Genomic DNA, 25,185 nt, shown 5'->3' on the forward strand with positions numbered 1-25,185 from the left:
TCGCTATTTGCAACAGATTCACCGACTTCTACATCAGTTACCATGCTTTCGCGGCTAGTGATCAATAGATCGAGTAAGTTTCCATATCTTGTGGGCTCTTTTACATGCTGAATTAAGTAATTGTCACCAAGAAAATCAATCAAGCGACTACCTATATGGCCATGTTCAAGGGTCATCCAATCAATGTCAGTAAAATTGAAATCACCCATTATCAATAAATCCCAGTTGCAGAAACTAGACAGTTCTTGAAATAACAGTTTGTCGTCTGCTAATGATAATGTCTTTGGCCTATATATTACACCTATATTCATTTTTTGTCCATTTGTTTGGGTTAACTCAACCCACAAACTATCATATGCATCCTGTTTCACTTTCTCTAAAACACAAGCATGAACATTGTTTTTAACGTACAATAGAACACCCCCACCTTTCTTGTGGTTTCTATCCTGATGAAAGTGTTTAAATCCCGCAATATTAAATTCAGCTTCGAACTCTGTACCGTTTAACCATGTCTCAGTTATTCCTATCATATCGAGATTTTCGCTCTTGACATACGCCTGTATTTCTTGAAATTTGTTTCTAATACTACGAGCATTAAAGTACATGGTTTTAAGAAACTCGTGATTATTTCTTTTTGACACATTTTGAATTTCAATATCATATCTTACATTACCATTTTGTTTTTCATTTATACCTTGCTCTATATTATTATTTGGTCCTTCATTGACGTTCAATGCCTCATTAACATTTCTCCTATCAAAATTAACATTTCCCCCATCACGGACATCTGGTCGATCACGGTCATCCGATCTCTTTTGTACATTTTGTCCCCCTACGTCACCGTGATTCACGCCGGCCTCTCGTCGTACAGTGACATTATGTCCGGCATCCCTTTCTAAAATTATATTTTGTCCTCCAGTGACATTATATCCTACCATGATATTTTTTCCTCCATTATAATTACATCCCATCATGATCTTTTGTCTTCCACTGGCATTACATCCTATCGTGATATTTTGGCCTTCATTGACATTCTGTCCGGTATCCCTTCCTAAAGTTATATTTTGTCCTTCACTGACATTATATCCTACCGTGATATTTTCTCCATTATCATTACATCCTATCGTGATATTTAGTTCTCCACTATCATTACTTCTCATCGTGATATTTTGTCCTCCACTGTCATTACATCCCATTGTGACATTTTGTCCTATGACATTACATCCTAATGTGACATTTCGTCCTCTAGCGACATTGTATCCACTGTCATTACATCCTATCATGATATTTTGGCCTTCATGGACATTCTCTCCGGTATCCCTTCCTAAAATTATATTTTGTCCTTTACTGACATTATATCCTATCGTGATATTTTCTCCGCCATTATCATTACATCCTATCGTGATATTTTGTTCTCCACTATCATTACTTCCCATCATGATCTTTTGTCCTCCACTGTCATTACATCCCATTGTGACATTTTGTCCTATGACATTACATCCTAATGTGACATTTCGTCCTCTAGCGACATTATATCCTAAAATTATATTTTGTCCTATACTGGCACATTGTTCTACATTAATGCTATACTCTACACTGTTTTCCCTAGTACATTCTATTTCCCCTTCCCTTTGAGCTTCTACCCTAAAAAAGGAGCTAATTCATTACAAATTCCCACAATGAGGTTTGTAAGAACATCTTTGCCTCTGCGGGTAAGGTGGATCCCATCAGAAGCGTAAAGGTCATGGAGCCTAGAAAAGAGATACCAAGGATCAAGAAAGTGGTATCCCAATTGTGTACACAACTGCGATATCCTATCATTGATCCCTATGGCTCTACTGTTCCAACACGAACCTGCGTAGATCCTCGGGAGGATCCCACAGACTACGTGACGGCTCCCACGTTCCTTCATCTCCTTGTCAGTTTATAACTATCTTTGATGCTGGGGTTTTCTTTCACCCTTCTATCACTCTTATCCTTAACACAATAGTGTCTAGGAGTATATCTATGGAGAGTTCTGTAATATTGTTTTATTCTGGGTTTCGGGATGCATACAAAAATTTCTACATTCATGTGTTCTATGTCTTATCCTTTGATGATACATACAGAAAGGTGGGTTTCTACAATGATATTCATCGTGACCCTCATATTTGCAATTTCTACAAATAGTTCCATAATAACAGTCTTGTGCTTTATGCCCCCAAGTATTACAATTGTAACATAACTCTAGCATCCCTTGTGCTTCTAACTCTGTGTTCAGATTCTCTTTCTATAATCACTTCTAGAGTTACTAGTTTCTGTTGTCCCACTGTCATCACATATGGACTAATTACTTTAGATTCATTGTACCCTTGAAGAAGATAATCTACCTCCCCTAAATTCATAGTTGCCTTGAGATTCTTTATACAGCTTTTCTGCTGTTAATTCATCTGAGCTGTTTGTTAATCAGCCAAATGTGATTAATTTGATTACCTGAGAAACTTTCATTTTGTCATTAGATCTTTCTATCCAATCTGAATCTTTTTAAGAATTCATGTTCTTAGACCATCTAATATTACTAGGTATTCTGTGTCTGATTCACTTGTTTTTACTTTATCATTTTAACCAAAGACCTGATAGGATCCTGATCACACTTTGACATAAAATGTTTAATGAATGCTTTTTATAAGCTTCATATTGGTTGATATCTTCCATTTGCTGGAAATTTATAAGCCTAGCTCTACCCTTCTCAGGATCTACATTCTCTTTCAAAATTTCTATTTTCCTTTTTTCATGTTATATCTTAACTAATGATTAATGTGTCAATCAAGCTGAGAAGCTTATTAACCCCTTCCATACGGTGCCGCACACGTAGGCGTCATGGGGAGCGAGTGTATTCGCGAGGCTGCCATATCGGCGTCTTGATTATATATATTGTAGTCGCCCCTCCATAATGACATTCTTTCTAATTCTTTTGTAATCGCATTTTCTATGGTTATCAGAATTCACGGGTGAAGAGAGAACGATCAATATAAGCGGTGACTATATTTTATGATGCGAGTATTATTACGACACGTCGTACGGCTGGCATTGGCTGCTGCCACCGAGATCTAAGTCCATGACGCCTATGTGTGCGGCACCGTATGGAAGGGGTTAACTCCTAAGGTGTTTATCACCTGTGAAATTGGGAATATTGGTATTCGAAGTATGAACCTCGTGTCTTAATACATTAGTGTTAATCATACCTTCAGTGTTTTTAGAGGCGATTTTACCTGACTGCCTCCACGTAAATCAACCTCGTCATCCCTCATCAGTCCGTGTTCACTGTTGCTTGTAGTGGCTCATCCTCTCGTTCCTCATAGCTCGCTGTACCTTGTTCACTCGTAGTAGTAGTAGTGGCTCGTTCCTCGTAGCTCGCTGTACCTTGTTCACTCATAGCAGTAGTGGCTCGTTCCTCGTCTTGTCCCTTGGATTTAGCATACACGTGGTTGCGGTTGTGGTTGGTGTACCCGTAAACTTGTAGACTTATCTTGCACTCAGTCGTGTAGTTTGCTGCATGCACCAGTCTTGTAATTACTTCGGAGGTTCATCCCACCGCTGCCACCACTATCAACCCCATCACTTTCATTTCGGTTCACTTCTCTATGTAATTAATGTTTCTTGGTGGGTTGAATTAAAATGGAGGTATAGTTTTCCTTCGCTTCTTAACTAATTCTCTACAACGTTATTTTCTTAGGTACACCGGAGGACTCCCGCCTGGGATCCCCAATCCACTCACTAAGCCATCTCTGCTCCGACGTTACTACTTAATTCATCCAATAATCTTGACCGTTACAAATAAGTGCCTCCCCTTACGGGCGTGACTTTTCTCCCATGTACCAATAAAAGTTTTCCACCCTTCTCCAATCAGAAATACTGTTACACTGTCTTAAGCAATACTGCTTACACAAGCAATCTCAGCATCGAACCGGAATGGCCTAGTTTTCATATTGTCACGTCAGCATTAAAATCTGTACCCTATCTGTTGTTTATCAACTCTAGATGGTGAGCGAGATTATACAACTCCTCAACTCCTTCGCGGCTATTGTTTTCAAAGCCTCTTAACTCGTAAAAATTAAATTCTCGCCATCTACCCCTCTATCTACCTACTTATCAACCAGCCTCTTACACCATATCTCCTATCCTAATTTCATCTTTGCCCATATTATCGTTGAAGACCCTCCACTCCATCTCACACTTTCCTATATTAACATGAATCAAAGAAACATCCAACAGTGAAACTGAATGATTAACCACTGCCACTGATCAAAATTTCTAAAATCTTTGGCTTCATTTGTGATAAGCACATGTCCCTCAGTCCACACATCAGGGACCTTACTGTGAAAGCAAATAAGAAATAGAACCTATGAAGATCAGTAGTAAACACATAATTTGGCCAGCAGAAAGAAACCCAAATCACAGTACAAACAATTCATAAGAACCACACTTGACTCTGCCTCCACAGCATGGTTCCCAACAATCTAGAAAACAAAGACATCCTACAGACACCATATAACAAAGCACCAAAACCACCCCAAATAGGACATCTGCATTAAGAAAAATCAGCATATTACTACACAACTTTAAGGCTTCCCACCAGTACTACAAAACATGTACATATAAAAGCACATAAACACCATTAATAGTCCTACCAATTCTGCTGGAGTCTAGAAATTTTGTGCAAGGATTTGACTTCAAATCAGACCCAGAGACCCAGTTTATCTTTAATGATTTGGGAACCCCATGGGTTCACCGATATCTGTGATATTGGCAGAGGTCAACATGCAGGACTTGGATGAAGAAATCCTAACTGTAGCACCACTGTCCTTGAAGCTGTGGGTTTGTTATGTTGACATGTTCACAGACCTGAAGGAGGGGATTGCAGAAGATTTCCTGGGACAGTTCAACAAAAAGAACGAGGTGATACAGTTTGCAATGGAGGAGGGGGCAGAAGTCCAGCTGCCATTTCTTTAAGGTCTGATAACACATAGCAGGAACTCATTTCTCTGAGCTGGGCCCACACTGCCTCATACATATGACAGTCTCACAGGTACAATTTTTATCTATATAATTGTATAGTTGGTGTAAAATTTTGAGTGGTTTGAACCCCCCATAAATAAGTGCCACAAATTGATAGTAATGTTTTTTTTTTTTTTTTTTTTTTTTTTTTTTTTTTTTTTTTTTTACGGAGGTGCTACAGTGAAATAGCACAACTGTACCAAGCTTAACCTAAAAACAAGATTCCTGGCAACATATCAAGACTCGCATTTATGTTTCTTGCTCTTGATGTTCCATGTGCAGGGATGCTGCTTCAATAACTTTATCAAATATTGGGTGTGGTTTCTTGTCCAATCAGTGAGGCTAGTAGAAATGGCTGTAATGAAAAGCTTGGTACATCCTTAACAATGGCTGGGGTGGCTCTGACAACATCTGTATGCCTAGCAAATCGAGTTGGTTCAAAACAGCTCAACAGTGCTCTGGTGGTTTTGAAAACTTCAATTCTCAACAGCACCACTAATGCCGCCATGGTTATGTGGCACAGTGTGGACAGGGCTATAGTGTGTACAGAAATCTATGCACACCTACAGCTTGGAGTGTTGTTAAGATGTGGAGCAAAGCAAAGATTTTTTTCTATGGCTGACTCAATAAAGAAAAGAACAGGTTGAGAAAATGTTTTGCAACAACAGATATCAGCCAAGAGGTGAAGAAGTGGATGGCAACACAAAGTAAAGTAGATCAAAGCGTGTCACCGCTAGGAACAGCAAGGGTGACAACCATATACATGAAAAGGGTAACAAATATTACAACTAGACTGTTTCCTAGACATGGAGTCAGTGTGCCACACAAACCCAGCAATACATTACACAGGGAACCCACCAGAGTAGAAGACAAGAAATGCAAGGCAGACCAGTCTGGTGCAGTTTACAACAAAATGCAAGGACTGCAACACATACTGTGTTGGAGAGACAAGAAAAATCTGGCAACAAGGCTTAAAGAGCATTGAACAGGAGAAAACTAGAGTTCGGCAGTACATTGTGAGGAACATTAGCATGAAATAGATTGGCAAGGCACTGAAATTTTGTACAAAGATAGCAAGAAGGGCAGCAGGCTGTTTTTGGAAATTTGGGGCAGTGACAAAGACAGCATTAACAGATGTGCCGTAAGCCCAATCTATAGATGGGCAAGGGAGAGTAGGTAAAATCTAACATATAGCTGGTGAAAAACTAGTTTAATAGTTGATCATGCAGCAGATTATGACATTTTGTCACTGGGGAGTTCCATGATGGGAGAGATGTGGGGAGCTTGACCCCTCGCTGGGATTCTCACGGTCCACTCCCAGTGCACCACAAATTGTCCCCGGAGATTTCCGGGATGGGAAAGATAACAACATTCCAACCTCATGGTGGGGTCTCCATGGTCCATTTCTAGTGAACAGCATGTTTCCGCTTTTTCAGGCTCAAGCAACCTCATCGTAATCCCTAAGGATGAATCTTAGACGGGGTTTCAAATGTCGGAAATAAAGTACCTATATCCGAATTCATATATTTTACTTATTCCATCATATTTCCTGGATACTAGTTGGTTTTGTACACACACAAGTGGGAGCGGACAGCTAGAAACAAGCTCTGATGTACAGCACTTTTTCGATAAATTCGAAAGAAACACCTAGTTGATTTTACATTTGGGAGAGTTATGTTTATCAAGTGACCGAAATTATAAAAAAGAATGAAGTTCATCATAACTGTTAAATACACAAAATGGAGAATGATAAGGAGAAAGACGAAAAAGAGCCAACGAAGAGATGTTTGGATGTAAGAAGAGTGGAGGGTCATACCTAAGAGATCTTGTATAATTGACACCCCTAAATCTCAAAGGTTTGATTATAATGTATTTTCAGGATTTGTATAAAAGTGGAATATTAGGTAGAGATTTAGAATTGGAAAGAGAATGTAGGTATAAAAATATCCGAAGAAATTGGGAGAGTGCTGAATTGTTAGAGGAACTGGATCGGAAAGCTGAATACAGGGCAATGTAGAGAGGTGAACCAATAAAAAAGAGCTAGTGACGAGACTAACGGAGTTTAGTGAGCTAAAAAAGGAATTAGACATGATTAGAAGGGAAAACGACAGAATGAAAAATTAAGATAAAAACAAAAATGAAGCTTTGAAAAAAAGGGAAAGAACAAATACAAGTGGTGACCGAGAAAGTTTGAAAAACAGAGACATATCTCCAAGAAAAAAAATGGAAAGTGGAAGAAGAAAATAAATAACTTTAAAGGAAATAGTATAGCAATAAGTGGAAGGAATTGCTAAAGAAACTGTAATTAAAGTAATTAAGGGAAAAAATTGGGTCAGAGACACAGTGGATAAAATATAAGTCCATTGTAGTTTATGGTATTAAAGAAAAGCATAATGTACCTAGACACGCCAAAGAGAAATTGAAAAAAGAAATTCTGAAGGAGATACAAGAGGGGCAGGTAATGGACAAAGAAATAAAAGAGGTACATAGGATGGGGCAATACTCTAAAGAAAAAAATTATAGACCACTGAAAATCAAACTAAGGTCTCAAATGATAGTGGAAGAAGTACTATAAAAACAGCACAGCTGGCAAATACCGGGTAGTGAAAATTACAAAAACGTATAGATAAAAAAAATTAATGATAAAAAAGAGAAAAGATACTTAGAAATGAAGCAGATTAAAAAAAATGAGAGAAGAATGGAGACAGATTTTTTTTTAGAGTACTAGTGAGAAATGAGGAGGTGAGGAGGAGAACAGGGGTGAAAAAGGATTTGGGAGATAGGGTTGATGAAAGAATATTAGGATGGTTTGGACACATGGAAAGAATGAGTGAAGAAAGACTAGTAAAAGACGTATGGAAGGCAGATGTGGAGGGAGTGAACATGAGGGGACGTCCTAGGATGAGGTGGATGGATGGGGTGAAGGGGGCTTTGGGGAAGAGGGGAATGTCTGTTGAGGAAGGAAGGGAGAGGACGGAAGACAGAGGTGAGTGGAGAATGGTTGTATATGGATGATGTTGTGATTGCACGAGGAGGAATGGGCGGGGGGGTGGGGTAGTATGTGTGAGTAAATTTTGACGCAGCCCGAAGGGATTTCTCCCCGTCCTCTCCTTATATGCAAGGGGGGGTCGCCGATTAAATGAAGCGGCCTTGCTGTGGATGTGCTGTGTCTTGCGACACTGCTTCTGACCCAGGGCGGTGGGCAGGGTGCAGGGATGACCCGTCATCCAGGAGGTGCTCAGATGAGAGGGATGGTGGGAGGAGTGTGGAGTGTATTTAGGGATGAAATGGGTGGGAGTGTTTTTATGCCTTTCCCTTTTTGGCTACCTCCCTTGGAAGGGGGAAAAAGCCTTGGTATATGTATGTATGTACTAGACCCGATGTTTAGAAAATGATATATATCTATGTATATATATATACATACATACATACATAAAGGAAACTTAAAAGTGGAGAAAAGAAAAAAATAGAAATAATGTATACCAAAAGAGATGGCATGATTTCAGGACTAAACAAATTAAACGACTATCTGTCGGTAGAGAAACCAGACATAATGGAAATTGTGGAGAAGAAACTAAAAGGTCCACTATCACCTAATACTGTGGGACAAGGTCTATACAACCACTGAATGAAAAATGAAAGGAAAAACAGGGTGGAGTCATGTTTTTGACTAAGGCTTAAATGTGACAAAAATAACAGTGAAAAATAATATGGTATTGATTATGATGAATGTTGAAAACAGAGACATGAAAAGTAGAAAAATTGGAGTAATATATGTGCCCCCAAAAACACAGTTGGACAGAAGGTCACCATTCCAAAATGTTGGAAGACACAAAGCATGCATTAATTGAATTACTGAAAGAAGTAGGAACCATAGTAATTATGGGTGCCTGTTACACAAAAGAAACATGTTGGGAAGAAATGACAGTGAAAGGTGGAGAGGACCTTTAGGGATATATACTATTGGATATGACCACTGAATACACAATGACTCGATGGATAAAGAAAAATACCAGATCTAGAAACAATGAAGAACCGTTAAGACTAGATTTAATATTCATATCAAAGCCTGAAATTGTGGATAAAATGGAATACAAGGCACCAATTGGGAAGACTGACCACATACTAATAGAGTTCAAACTAAAAGAACAAATTGATTTGAGAAAAAAAATGAGAAACATAGAAAAGGAAGACTAATGTACAACAAAATAGATTTTGAGAAACTCAGAAAATTCTTTCAAAATGTAAATTGGGAAAAAAAATTTAATGAAGAAACAAAGGTGGAAGAGAAATGGAACATATTAAAAGAAATTTATAATAAGGGAATAAACAAATACATTCCAAAGCAGAAGCAAGAAAGGGTGTACATTAAGTGCTGGTACAACAAAAATGTAGTGAGACAAAGCTTGGAAAAGATGGGAAAAAATGAGTAAGTGGCATGTATCAAACTAAGAAATGAATATGTAAAAATACACAGGGAAGAAAAAAGAAACTGAAAAAGACATTATAGAAAAATGCAAGGACCAACCTAAACTATTCTACAGGTATGTGAATGGTAAACTAAAAGATAAACAAGAAATAGTAAAACTGTATCAAGGGAATGATGAATATATAGATGTAGAAATGGCTGAAATTATGAACAAAAATCTTAAATCTGTATTGGCAATTGAAAGTTCACAAAATTGGGAGTAAGGACAGAGAGAAAGATCTACCCAATGAGAAAAAAAAAATAATAAAATAAAATAAATAACTGGCACAGAAGGAAATAAGGGGCCAAATAAAAAAACTTTGACGTCAGAAAGGCACACAGTCCAGATGGAATTGCAAATTGGATATTAAAAGAAAGTATAGATAAACTAACAGGCAAAATATATAAGAATAGATTACTCAAAGAAAGAAACGTACCACAAGATTGGAAAAATGCAAATATTGCACCAATATATAAAGGAGGGGACAAGGAAAATCCAACTAACTATAGACCGGTCTCCCGTACAAGCACAATAACAAAAATATGTGATATAGTTTTCAAAATTAGGTGGGATAAACATCTGGAAGAAAATAATATATAAAGGATTACAAAGGCGGAGCATGCCGACAGGAGACCTTTTGGTCCATATCTTCGAACTGAACTACATTGCACTACCTGTGCATGAAGTTTATTCAATTCATTAACTACACGGTTGGCAAAGTTGTTTCTACCTACTTCCAAATTGAATCTATTTCCGGACAGTTTGAGACCATTGTTTCTTGTCTGATTCTCATTCAATGTGAAAATTTTGTCACTTTTGATGTCAATTCCCTTTAGAATCTTAACGACCTGTATCAAGTCACTTCTGAGTCTACGCTTTTTTAGGAAAAACAGATTCATATGTTTTAGTCGATTTTCGTATGATTTATTTTTGATATTTGGAATCAGTTTTGTGGCTCGCCGTTGTACTTTTTCCAGTCTGTCAATGTCTTTAATGAGATTCGGTGACCATACGGAAACAGCATATTCCAAATGTGGACGAACTAACGATTTATATAGTTTGTTAATGAGTGATGGACTTTTGAAATCAAAAGATCGCTCAATCAGTCCTAGAATCTTATTTGCTTTCTCAGAGGCTGAAATACAGTGCTTGGATGATTTGAGGTCGTTACTGATAATTACGCCGAGATCTTTTTCACTATCCACTTTTGTTAACGAATTTCCAAATAACTTGTAATCGTACTTACTGTTATTCTTACCTATGTGCATTACCTTGCTTTACTTGTGTTAAATTTCATTAGCCACTTTTCAGACCATTGCTGTAATTTATCTAAATCTTCTTGAATATCTAATTGGTTTAAGTGATTATTTGCTATTCCGCACAGTTTTGTATCATCAGCAAATTTGGAAACAGTAGATTTTAGTCCATGGTCTATATCATTTATATATACTATGAATAGAAGTGGTCCAAGAACGGAACCCTGAGGAACTCCACTTGCAACATTTTTCCATCTAGAAGTTTTTCCATTTAAAACAACTCTCTGTTTTCGACCATTCAACCAATTACTAGCCCAACCTAATAGACTACCACTTATTCCGTGTAAAGCTAATTTAGTAAGTAGTCTTTCGTGTGGGACAGTATCAAAAGCTTTTGCAAAGTCTAGATATATTAAATCTATATTGTTTCTTTTGTCATAATTCAAGATAACTGTGTTGTAGAACTCGAATAAGTTAGTCACGCAAGAACGTTTCCGTCTGAAACCATGCTGGCTATCATTTATCAAACGGTTATTTTCTAAATGATGTTCGATAGCATCTCTGATGATAGTTTCCATTATTTTTCCTGCGATTGAAGTCAGACTTATAGGCCTATAGTTATTTGGCTTCTTTTTGTCACCTTTTTTTAATAAGGGAGTAACGTTAGCTAGCTTCCATTCTCTTGGGACATCTCTGGATATGATGGATTTCTTGAAAATAATTTCTAATGGAACAACAATCTCATTTTTCTTGGATGCCAACCGTCAGGCCCTTGTGTTTTATTAACTTTGAGTTTATCTATACACCTTTTAATTTTTTCTTTTGTTATATTTACCGTAGTAAGTTTACCCTAGACGTTTCACAGGTTTCAGTTTGGAGTTCATTTTGAGGTGTTTCGTTTACGAATACCGAGCTAAAATAATTGTTTAAGATATTAAACATTCCTTCATTTGAATATTCAAATTGACCGTCAGCAGATAGTAGTGGAGCAATGTGATTCCTAACAACCTTTTTATCTCTAATGTAACTATAGAATTCTTTGGGATTCTCTTTGGATTTATCAGCGATGTTCATATCGTATTGTAGTTTTCTTTTTCTTATTGTCTTTTTTAAATCTCTCTGTATTGATACATAACTTTCATAGTCATTAGATGCACCCGAGCACTTATATTTCTTATAAGCCTGTCTCTTTTTAGCAATACTTTTTTTCAGTTTCTTTGTCGAGCCACTTTGGGTGAGCCTGATTTGGGGGACGTCTGTCTTTAAAAGGAATGTAAGTTTGAATCATCTTAGTGAGCGTATTTTGAAATATTTCCCACATCTGATCTACAGGTCTTTCGTTTAATTTTGCCTCCCAATCTGTAAGCTGAAGCTCCTGACGTAGTCCTATGAACTGAACTTTACTGAAATCGGGTATTTTAGAAACACAAGTATCTATTCTAAAAAAAAATTAGGAGTTTGAATCTAACTAAGTTGGGATCGCTATTTGCAACAGATTCACCGACTTCTACATCAGTTACCATGCTTTCGCGGCTAGTGATCAATAGATCGAGTAAGTTTCCATATCTTGTGGGCTCTTTTACATGCTGAATTAAGTAATTGTCACCAAGGAAAACAATCAAGCGACTACCTATATGGCCATGTTCAAGGGTCATCCAATCAATGTCAGTAAAATTGAAATCACCCATTATCAATAAATCCCAGTTGCAGAAATTTTTTGTCCATTTGTTTGGGTTAACTCAACCCACAAACTATCATATGCATGCTTTTTCACTTTCTCTAAAACACAAGCATGAATATTGTTTTTAACGTACAACAGAACACCTCCACCTTTCTTGTGGTTTCTATCCTGATGAAAGTGTTTAAATCGCGCAATATTAAATTCAGCTCCGAACTCTGTACCATTTAACCATGTCTTAGTTATTCCTATCATATCGAAATTTTCGCTCTTGACATACGCCTGTATTTCTTGAAATTTGTTCCTAATACTACGAGTATTAAAGTACATGTTTTTAAGAAACTCGTGATTATTTTTGACACATTTTGAGTTTCAATATCATGTCTTACATTATCATTTTGTTTTTGTTTTTATTTATACCTTGCTCTATATTATTATTTGGTCCTTCATTGACATTCAATGCCTCATTAACATTTCTCCCATCAAAATTAACATTTCCCCGATCACGGACATCTGGTCGATCACGGTTATCCGATCTCTTTTGTACATTTTGTCCTCCTACGTCACCGTGATTCACGCCGGCCTCCCGTCGTTCATTGAGATTATGTACGGCATCCCTTCCTAAAATTATATTTTGTCCTCCAGTGACATTATATCCTACCATGATATTTTTTCCTCCACTATAATTACATCCCATCGTGGTCTTTTGTCTTCCACTGTCATTACATCCCATCATGATATTTTGGCCTTCATTGACATTCTGTCCGGTATTCTTTCCTAAAATTATATTTTGTCCTCCACTGACATTATATCCTACCGTGATATTTTCTCCTCCATTATCATTACATCCTATCATGATATTTTGTCCACTATCATTACTTCCCATCGTGATCATTTGTCCTCCACTGTCATTACATCCCATTGCGACATTTTGTCCTATGACATTACATCCTAATGTAACATTTCGTCCTCTACCGACATTATATCCTAAAATCATATTTTGTTCTATACTGGCACATTGTTCTATATTAATGCTATACTCTACACTGTTTTCCCAAGTACATTCTATTTCCCCTTCCCTTTGGGCTTCTACCCTAAGAAAGGAGCTCGTTCATTACAAACTCCCACAATGAGGTTGTAAGAATATCTTTGCCTCTGCGGGTAAGGTGGATCCCATCAGAAGCGTAAAGGTCATGGCGCCTAGAAAAGAGATACCAAGGATCAAAGAGGTGGTATCCCAATTGTGTGCACAACTGCAATATCCTATCATTGATCCCTATAGCTCTACTGTTCCAACACGAGCCCGCGAAGATCCTCGGGAGGATCCCACAGACTACGTGACCGCTCCCACGTTCCTTCATCTCCTGAAGGAGGACCTTGTAATTCCGAACAAGTTCCTCTGATCTCACCCTACCTACATCGTTACTTCCCGTATGAACGATCGTAACAGTGTTCTTCCGTCCTTGCTCCCTGATGGACTGGGTACAATCGGCGATCCCACGGCTTTAGACACGGAAGATCATGTGCCACTAACTTGATTTGCTTTTACCCAAGGCTAATAGAAATAATGCAAGAAAGGGACGGATGGGCAGATTGTGATTTCCTAGATCTACAAAAAGCATTTGATAAAGTACCACACAAAAAATCTATGAAAAATTGAAATAATAGGTACAAGGAAAGTTATTGAAATGGATGGAAGATTTCTTGAACGGGAGAAAAATGAGGGTGGTAGTTAGACAAAAACTCAACCTGGGAAGATATAGTAAGTGGAGTTCCACAAGGTTCTCTATTAGCTCCAATAATGTTTGCCATATATATAAATGACATGGATGAAGGAAACGTAATAGAAAAAAAAGGGGGGGGAGGAGAAAGGAAAAAATTAGAAATAACATATATCAACATAGACGGCATGATTTCAGGACTAAACAAATTAAGCGACTACCTGGCAGTAGAGAAACCAGACATAATGGGGATTGTGGAGATGAAATTAAAAGGTCCCCTACCACCTAATACTGTGGGACAAGGTCTATACAACCATTGGATGAGAAATAGAAAGGAGAAACAGGGTGGAGGAGTAATGCTTTTGACTAGGCTTAAATGTGGCAAAGATAACAGAAGGGAAAAATGATGTGGAATTGATTATGATAACAGTTGAAAACAGTGATATGAAAAATAGAAATTTTGTAGTAATATATGTGCCCCCAAAAATACATTCTTGGACTGAGAGTGATCATTTCAAAATGTTGGAAGACACAAAGCATGCATTAATCGAATTACTGAAAGGAGGAATCATAGTAATTATGGGTGACTTTAACTCAAAAGAAATATGTTGGGAAAAAATTACAGTGAAAGGCGGAGAAGACCTTTGGAAGCCCCATAAGGTTCTGTATTGGCTCCGATAATGTTTGCCATATATATATAAATGACATGGATGAAGATGTGGAATGTTATATGAACTTCTTTGCAGATGATGCAAAACTACTAAAGAAAGTACAGAGAAAGACTGTGAATCACTACAGAAAGACCTGGATAAAGTCTGGGAATGGAGTCAAAAGTGGGAAGTGAACTTCAACATCAAGAAATGTAGTATAATGGAGTTGGAAAAAGTAAAAATAGAATATCAGGACAATATAAAATTGGTACAAAAGAAGTCAAAAAAAAAAAAAAAAAAAAAAAAAAAGCTCGGAAAGGGTCCTAGGAGTAATTAATAGCAAATACATGTCACCAGACAAGCATATCAACAAAGTAGTCGGAGAAAGTTTCAATTTACTAAGATCAATGAAAGTGGCCTTTGACTACTTGGATTAGGAAATGGTAAAGAAAATATTAGTCACACTAATAAGACCAAGATGTACACTGCAACACTATAGACACCCAGTACTAAAAAGAATATAAAGGATTTAGAAAAAAAAAAAAATCCAAAGAGCAACGACAAAGACGGCACCAGCACTCTCTAAGTTGATATACGAACAAATATTGTCCAAACTGGAACTACCAACCCTGGAACAATGAAGAGAAAGAGGAGATCTACTGGCCATTTACAGAATTATGAAAGGGATGGAAATCATTGACAGAGATGATTTATTGAAGAAGAATAAGAGAAAAATAAGAAGACATGAAAATAAACTCAAAAAGGATAGTAATAGAAGAGATCTGAAAAAAAAAATAGTTTCCCACAAAGAATGGTAGATTACTCACTCACTCCGCTGGATCTTGAACCTCATGTAGATTCTGGTCCGCCAACAGTAATCCTCTCCATGTCCTTCAGTCCTGTGCTGCTTCCATCCAGGTTGCTTTATTTATCCCTCTTCTGTCCATCTCCGTATCCACACCATCCATCCATCTCATTTGAGGTCTCCCTCTGGATCTTCTTCCAGGCATTCTACCCATCATAACTCGTTTTGGAATTCTATGGTCCTCCATTCGCGCCACACCCCCAGCCCATCACAATTTTGTTCTACTTATAACATCTGTTATTTTCTCTTGTTTAGTTATATCTCTCAGCTCATTATTGTGTCGCCCTCTCCACCTATTCTCATTTTCATCAAAAATTGGTCCAGTAATTCGCCTCAATATTGTATTCTCAAACACCAGTAATCTTTGTTCCATTTGTTTCGTTAAGCTCCATGTCTCACTGGCATATAAAACTATAGGTCGTAGGATTGTATTGTAGATTCTTAATTTTTTATTTCATGATATACTTTTCTTCTTTAATATTGGTACAAGGCTAAAATAACATCTGTTTGCTGAAGCGATTCTTATATTTATTTCTGTCTTCATCTCGTTTCTATTTGTTACTGTTGCACCTAGATATCTGAAACTCTCTACCTCCTCTATTCTCTTGTCCTCGAAAAACACATCCTCTAAGTTCCTCTCCCCTCTGCTCATACACATTAGTTTGATTTTATCGAAATTGATTTGCAGCCCAACTCTGCTGTCTCTCTTAGTGGAGTGATTAGATCTTTCAAATTGTCTCTACCCTCGGCAATTAGGTCCACATCATCAGCGTATGTTAGGTTATTGACCTTAATGTTGTCCAGTTTACATCCACTCTCTCTGTCTATCATTGTCCTTGTTATTTTCTCTATCACCAAGTTAAACAGCACACAAGATAACTCACATCCTTGCCTCAAGCTATTCTCGATTTCGAAACATTCCGAATATCCTCCATCAACCCTTACCACTGATTTTGTGTTTGCAGGACAGACTTTTATTAAATGTATATTTTGTCCGATATTCCAAATTCCTATAGTATGCCCCATATACTCTGGCTGTATATACTGTCGTACGCTTGTTTCAAATCAATAAACAAATGGTATTGTATCGTATTATACTCCCATGCTTTCTCCATAACTTGTTTTAATGTGAAAATATGGTCAATCGTTGACTTTCCACTCATAAATCCACACTGATAATCTCCTTTTACACACTGCGTATACCTTCAATCTGATATATAGTACTCTAGCAAGGATCTTATATCCAGTCTGTAACAGTGTGATGCCCCCGTAATTTATACATTCGTTTTTTTTTGTTTTTTTTTGTATTATCACTCCTTCATTCCATGATGATGGTATTATTTCCTTTCTCCATATGAGCTGTATTGATTCAGTCAAATTTCTTTCTAAAACTTCTCCACCTAATTTTAAGAGTTCTACTGGGATATTATCTCTTCCTGGAGCTTTATTACTAAATAAACCTCTGATGCATTTTCTTATTTCCTCCAGGGATGGTTTCTCTAAGTAATCCTCTGGTCCTTGTATATCTTTACTAATCAAAGGATTTTCAGGTTCAGGTCTATTTAAGAGTTCCCTAAAATATTCTTCCCATCGTTCCATTACCTTTTTTCATTAATCAAAATTTCACCATTTTTATCTTTTATCATATTTGTTCTTGGTTGATATCCCTTCCTAAGTTTCCTTACTCCTTCATATTGTTCCCTAACCTTGCCTTCTTTAGCATCTTAATCTATTTTATCTAACTCTTTATTTATCTGTTGCCTTTTCTTTCTTCTAATTATTCGTCTAGCTTCTCTCGTCTTCTCCTGCAATATTCTTGTTAGTTCTCCATCAGTCGTATTTATCAACCATTTGGCTTTCGCTAGTTTTCTTTCTTCCACTATTTTTTTATGTTTATTATCAAAGAATGTATTTCTGTTTTGTCTTTCTTTAAATCCAATTATTTCCTCTGCTGCTCCCTTAACCACTTTTTCAATTTTTCTCCATTCACTGTCAACATTGGTCTTGTCCCCCTCCTCTGTCTCCTCAATTGCAGAAAATCTATTTTGTATATTCACTTGGTAATCAGTCAATTTTTGTTCCATCTTCAAATGTTCAACATTATAAAGCTTCTTCTTTTCCGCTCTAAGGTTCTTATTTATCTTTAATTTGGTTCTAAGTTTGGTTATGACAAGAAAGTGGTCGCTATCACTCTCAGCTCCTCTTAAGACCCTTACGTGCTGCAGAGCACTTCTAAATTTCTTATTTACTAAAATATGATCTATCTGGTTCTTTGTCTTTCCATCCGATGATATCCATGTGGCTTTGTGTATGTCTTTATGTTGGAAAATAGGAATGTAGGACAACTCGTCCACGGACATCTCGTCCATGGACAACTCGTCCACAAAACTGCAAAGTAGGACAACTTGTCCACAGACACCACCATGGGTGGTCAACTCGTCCACGGACAAGATTTCAAAAAACTTTTAGAAAATTATTTTATTACCTTTTTTCAATGATATTTCATGTTATTTCATTAAAATTTGCTTTAGATGGTATATTTTGGTAAGTAATAGATGTGTTTATAAATGTTATGGACATGCTTATTTTAACACCCTAGAATAGCTCCAACTATGATCAAAAAGAAATAATCACAACTCTATCATATTTACACCTAATATTTACCCCAACTATGCTCAAAAAGAGCTTGTCACACCTCTATCACACCTCAACTGGCTCAGTCACACCTCAGTTCTGTATATAAAGCTAGCTTGTCATGTCATGTCATGTCAGTTTTACTCAAGTAGTTACTCAATCATGTCAGCTGAGCTTCAGGTTGTAACAACGCAGAGAGGTGCTCAAAAGATTCTTCTGGATGGATTCATGTACACTAAGAAACATGTTTCCAAGTCAGCTGATGAAGTTGTCTGGCGCTGTATCCAACGTGATGTCAAATGCAGTGCCCGCTTGAAGACCACCAAGAGCCTTAGTGACCATAGGCTTGTTGGTGAGCACAGCCACATTGCAGACCGTGTGAGATGTGATGTGGAGCAAGCTCGCCAATATATGAAGAGGAAGGCTGCTACCACCAACGACCGCCCCAACAACATCCTCAGCTTCACCGTTAGAGAGCTTGATGATCAGGTCAAGGCACGCATGCCAAGGCCGGACACCAGCAAGCGTGTCCTTCGGCGTGTCCGTGCTGCTCACCGTCCAAAGGATCCGCAGTCCCTTCAAGAGTTGGACATCACAGGCCCCTGGGCTTCCAACCTCCTCTACGACAACGGTCCTGCAGCTGATGAGCGCATCATCGTCTTCGCCTCCCCTGGTCATCTAGAGCAGCTCGCAGCCTGTGACGACTGGTGTATGGACGGCACGTTCTCAGTCGCTCCCAGACTGTTCACCCAACTGTACGTCGTCCAAGGTCGCATCGGTGAAGGCTACTTTCCTATGGCCTTTGCCTTGCTCCAGCGCAAGACGCAGACCACCTATGAGGAGCTCTTCCGTGTTCTCGAACAGCATGGCTGCGACCCCAGCACCGTCATCGTGGACTTCGAGAGGCCAGTGGAGCTGGGCCTTCGTGCAGTGTTTGGAGAGGAGATCCAGGTCCGGTTCTGTTTCTACCACCTCAGCCAGTCTATTTGGAGGCAGATCCAGGGCCTGGGTCTCAAGAACCTGTACGAGTCAGACGACGAGTTCCGGCTCTTCTGCGGCCAGCTGGATGCCTCCTACTGAGGACGTCCATGAAGGCATGAAACATCTGCGGTCCACCATGCCCAACGAAGCAGCAGCCTTAGTGGAGTATTTCGACTCCACTTACGTCTCCGGCCAGCTCCGCCACCAGCGCCGAGTCACCCCCACCCCAGGCAGAGTCATCCAACCAGTTCGGCTTCGGCGCACTCCACCGATGTTCCTACCTGAGCGGTGGAACCAACATCACGCCACCCTCAACAATGAGCCACGCACAAACAACATATGTGAGGGGTGGAACAATAAGTTCTCCAGTTTGGTGGGCCATTCCAACCCCACCATCTGGAAACTTATCGAGTGCCTTCAAGCAGAAGCATCCAACGTCGACTCGGTTCTCCTCCAGGATGAGCGTGGCATCCGCCCTGTGAAGCGAAGGAAGAAGTGCTACGCTGAGCTGCAGACACGTCTGTGCAACTTGTTGGGCGACCTGAAGGCTGGCAAGAAAACACTTCCAGAGTTCCTCCGTGGTGTCAGCTACAACCTCCGTGGTGGCAAGCCCAACATCTAGACCTTACACTTGTATATTTATTCTGTATTACACACCTGTATTCTGTATATATAAATATGTAAATAAAGTTTTATTGTTCTGCAAATTATGTTTATTATTCTTAAAAAAAAGTCATTGGACGAGATGTCCATATTCCTGTGGACGAGTTGTCCTACTTTGCAGTTTTGTGGACGAGTTGTCCGTCTAGGGGAAAATAGTGTCACCAATCACTAGATTGTTTTGGTTTGCATACGATGCCAACCTGATTCCATTTTCGTTACTTTCCTGGTGTAAACTTTCTTTGCCTATTGATGGTGCGAAGGCTTTAGTTCCCTTTCCAACTTTGGCATTCATATCTCCAAGGATGATGGCAATATAATGTTTTAGTATTTCATCCGTTACTTCTTGTAGTTTTTCATAGAAGTCGTTCTTCCCTTGTTCATCGCTATCATTTGTCGGTGCATATGCCACAATCATACTCAAATTAAACCATTGCATTTGAATCTAACTTTAAGTAGTCTTTCATTGATTAGCTGAAACTTTATTAAGGATTTCCTCGCTTTATCGCTCATACATATTCCCACTCCTTGGCTGTGTCTTTCATCTTCCCTTCCACAATATAAGATTGAGTATTTACCCATAGTACATTCTCTACTCTCTGTCCATCATACTTTCTGCAAAGCCAAAATATCCAGGTTGTACCTGTAGTGTATTCACATTAAAGAAATGTTTAGGTTAATGGCGATATGCGCCATTTGTTTTTGTTTTGTTAAATGTTGAATTCGCGCGCTTCCCGGAGCGCCATGATGTAAACATTATGAAAATATACACCGTGCCCAAACCACATTTTTCCATTCTACCCTTCCGTGTGACAATAAAGAGCAGGGAAACTGATTGGCACATCAGGAAAAGCCAATACATAACAGTACCTCTCCATTTCATTAAGAACTGTCTTTGTATGTCCGGCTCTAAAGAGGCTTCTAACATTCCATGATCCAATTCTTAAAATATTTGTCCATTTTGAGAGTTCTAGAGCAGGTCCATTGTTTCGCGCAAGGTCGTGATCATTAGGGTCAACCATGTTGAGGCTCACTGTTGGTTTCGTTAACTATCAAGGCTTTTACGATGTAGGGAAGTTACTCCTACGACCAACCCTCCCCAATTTATCTGGGCTTGGGACCGGCATGTGCACGGTGTACACATGGCTGGGTTCACAGAGTGGTAGATATCTGGAACAAATTGGATGAAGCAACAGTATGTGCAAAAACTATTCAAGGATTTGAGAACAAACTAGATGCTGAAAGACACAAAGACGGGTCACTATGAGCATAACTCTCTTCCCATATAACTAGGTAAATACACACATATACACATTATTATTATCATTATGTATATATGTATATATTGAAAGTTGAAAAAGAGGTATTAAGAGTGGAGGAGTAGCATAATGGACGGACACTCGCAGTATAATAAAGTAGCATGATTTATATACATACATAATTTCCCGTGTTGTATACTTACTAATTGTACTATCATAGTGAAGATGGGTTCAACAAAATTTCGTGCATGTGTAACTCGAGCATACAAATATATAAGAAAAGTTACACTCAACTTATATCTCTCTTGATAGCGCAATTGGTTAAGTCACTATCACTTCTCACGTCATAGCGCAGGTTCAAGTCCTTGACTGTACCACGTTTCAATTTCTGCGTGTATGCCTCCTCGAGTGTCTTGATGTTGATGGCGTAGAATTAAAGTGAATTGTGGTTGATAAATATAAATCTGTTCACTGGGACCCATTCAGTGTTGTAACAATATATATATATATATAATTATATATATATATATATATATATATATATATATACTTAAACACGTATACACATATACATGTATATATACATTATGTATATATATATATATATATATATATATATATACATATATATAATACATACATTATATATATGTACATATATGTATATATATATGTACATATATGTATATATATATATATATATATATATATATATATTGGAAATTGGTATGTTATAACACATTTGTAAAAGTTCACTATTAACCCACTATCGGAGAAATAATAACGGAAAGTACAGGGAAACTGTATATTTCGACTACTATCTGTAGTCCTCTTCAGCAGAATGCTTACATGAAGTTAAGGTACAAGTATATATGTACCCCTCATTTCCTCATATATACTTGTACCTTAACTTCATGTAAGCATTCTGCTGAAGAGGACTACAGATAGTAGTCGAAATATACAGTTTCCCTGTACTTTCCGTTATTATTTCTCCGATAGTGGGTTTATAGTGAATATATATATATATATATATATATATATATATATATATATGTATGTATGTATATATATATGTATGTATATATCAGAGGTGGGCATTCCGCATATGAAGTCCGCTAATAGCTAATCCGCTAATTAGCGGACTAAAATAGATAATTAAAAAATCAGCGGATTAGCGATTAGCGGAATGCCAAAATTGTAAGTCCGCAAACAGCTAACTTTCATTAAAAAAGTTTTCTATAATTTTTTTTAAATACCAAAGTCCCTGATTTTTAAATAATTGTGCCATATATAAGATACGAAATGCTAGTTGAGATATGATTATATATATGTATATAGTAAAGGTATGCTCCCATAATTTATATGTATACGCATATAGTAGTGCATATAGATGTTAATGATAAATGCATTTTATTTTTATTTGTATGTACGAATTTTTTGTGTTCATTGTATAGAATTTGCGTAGGCTAATACGTGACTTTTTGCGTGAGTATTCTTTCGAATATTTTCTCGAACGTGAAGGAACCAGAACTCCCTCTAGTGAACGCCGAATATGTTACGAATTGAAGGGATTATAAACCTAGTGTGATTGTGGAATTGTAATTTTAATTTAAAACCTTGAATATGTTCTAATGGAATTGTGTATATTTAAGTTTGTTTAATGTTACGAATAATTATATATGAACGCTTATAAGGAGCAAGATCTAAGAATATAAGGTCTAACCACTTCCGACCGAATTTCGAGGGAGTTGGCGAAGCGGGCCCGTGAACGTCACCTGGCTGTTCAAAGTGGGGTTGGCGGGTCCTAAAGCTGTCAGTTGAAGCTGGTGCGTCATTTGGGAAAGACGTTCCCTTCGCTCGCACCGCTCCACGCAATTAGTTATATTCTGACAAATATTATATAAAAAATATATATATATAAATATATATAGAATATTATAGTTCCTGTCTATATATATGAATATATAATATATATGATATATAATATATATATATATATAATATATACAATATTATAGTTCCTGTCTTCCTTGGCGTTTCACAGTTTTCTTCAGTGTTTCACAAAGAGAAAATGGACTCAGCCAAATGACGTCAGAAGCTGCGCACAAGAATTCAAACGGTCTGACCTGTATATTTAGACCTTGATAAGGAGTACCCAGAGAAGAAGGACGAGCTGAACGTCGTCAGCCGCAAGCAGGGCCTGCCGGCCTTCTATGAGGGTGACAAGGATCTGCTGGCTCAGTATTGCAAAATTATGAAGCCTGTTGCCATCTGCCTGGATACCCTGCAGTCTGAGGAAAATGCCTACACGGGCATTCTGTATCCTCAATCGGTGTTGAGTGGTTACATTAGACAGAACTTAAGGCGGGGAACACCAAACTCTATGCAACACCTTTTTCATTTATTAAACAAATTCACTTCTTCACAATTTCTTCTATATTTTACACAATGTCAATCACTTCTTCAATTATGATAAATACTTAATAACTTGAACACTATCATTTTGTTTGTGTCTATCTGTCGAGATATTAGTTCCAAGCTATCTGAATATCACTCTGTAAACCACAGTGCACTATTTTAATGTCTCTGTACGTATCATCGGACCGACGCCTCTCGGAGGTCCGCGCTTGACTTTTTAAACTCCGGAAACGATTAGGTCATCACTTCTCGAGTTGCCATACTCACTTATCATTTAGAGTTTGTGTATGCGAGACCATAATCATTAATTAAGGTTACTATCCTGGGGTTACAAATCATCATTAAATATAATTCTTAGTATATATATATATATATATATATATCCAGGGGGTGGCTGTTAATATACGTCTTTTTGTGTGTTATGTCTGTGTGGTTACTGGGATGCTCGTGTGCGTTCGCACGTCTGTTGCTTGGCAGTGCCGGTCGCACGGGCACGAAGTGCTGAGTCGGCAACCGCCCAGTCAGCAAGATTGAGAGGATGCCCTTGGTGACGGACAGTCGGGCGGACAAGTGAGTGAGTGAGTGGGGTGAGTGAGTGAGTGATATTACTCATCATGTATATGATGGCGTATACAATTCTGCTGCCCAACCTCAAGCTCATGAAGGATCAGGTGGCGGCCTTGAGGACTGACGCCAGCATCGTGGAGGGCCAGGAGCTGATCAGCTACTTGCTGGAGAACCACAACAACCCGAGAGTGGCCTTCAAGGGGAGGTTCGAACACCTGTTTCAGGACAAGGACCTCCTGATGGCAACAGCCCTCCACCCCCACTTCAAGCTCGGAGTGGTTGGGTACCTCAGCGGGAACTTGAAGGACAACATCAGGAAGAGGGTCATCAGGGAGGTGATGAGCAAGGTGGGCCATGATGAGGAGGTCGGCGACGAGCAGGTGCAGCATGAGATGGAAGACGACCCCTTCATGTATATGAGGGGGGACGACAACCAGCCGGCGGCGACTCCCAGCCATCTCCATGAGAACTTGGAGAACACCTATGAAGCGTGGAACAAGGTGAGGGTGAAGAACAGCACCCCTCTCTCTTTGGACCAGTTCCCCTTGCTCCACAGAGAGGCCTGGTTGGACCTATTTATCAGATACAATACCTCTCTTCCCTCCTCAGCCGCCGTGGAAAGGCTCTTTAGCATGGGGTCCGACATCCTCAGGCCGAAAAGGTCATCCCTGACCGCAGACAACTTCGAGAAGCTGGTGTTCGTCAAAGGAAACATGCACCTGTTGAAGCGGAAGAAGTAGCTGTGTAACATTACGTGAATGTTACTTGCGCTTAGGTGCCGAACTAAGTGAAGGAGACTCTGGTGAGATTGGTTACTTTATTCTGGTTAGCGCGAGTGTCGACCTAGGCTGGGCCGACGCGGGCAGGGCTCAGGGCCCTGCCCTAAACCACAAAGGTGACCGCTAGCCTCGGTTGGGCACTGATGGGTACAAGTGCTGAAAGGAACTGGACAGGCACACCAAACCTGGCACCCTTATGCGTACGTTAAAG

At 38.6% G+C, this 25,185-nt stretch overlaps 1 protein-coding gene and 1 pseudogene across 1 annotated transcript; both read left to right on the top strand.

Moving 5' to 3' along the window:
* Positions 1-18,020: 18,020 nt before the first annotated feature.
* LOC143027486 (uncharacterized) lies at positions 18,021-20,249 on the top strand (annotated as a pseudogene).
* A 3,777-nt stretch (positions 20,250-24,026) lies between these two features.
* Positions 24,027-24,935, top strand: LOC143027406 (uncharacterized). Its single transcript, XM_076188692.1, has 2 exons — positions 24,027-24,695; positions 24,735-24,935. Exons 1-2 carry the CDS (start codon positions 24,243-24,245, stop codon positions 24,933-24,935), a joined length of 654 nt encoding a protein of 217 aa, XP_076044807.1. The 5' UTR covers positions 24,027-24,242.
* Positions 24,936-25,185: the final 250 nt, after the last annotated feature.

Source organism: Oratosquilla oratoria, chromosome 8 (genome assembly GCF_046742065.1).
Source record: "Oratosquilla oratoria isolate Oo_2021 chromosome 8, ASM4674206v1, whole genome shotgun sequence".
NCBI lineage: Eukaryota > Metazoa > Arthropoda > Malacostraca > Stomatopoda > Squillidae > Oratosquilla > Oratosquilla oratoria.

Excerpts from the sequence above, each read along its gene's own strand:
- LOC143027406 (XM_076188692.1), top strand. The coding sequence starts at position 24,243 with ATGTATATGATGGCGTATACAATTCTGCTGCCCAACCTCAAGCTCATG. Across the intron at positions 24,696-24,734 it reads CCTATGAAGCGTGGAACAAG|TTCCCCTTGCTCCACAGAGA; the intron begins GTGAGGGTGAAG and ends TCTTTGGACCAG.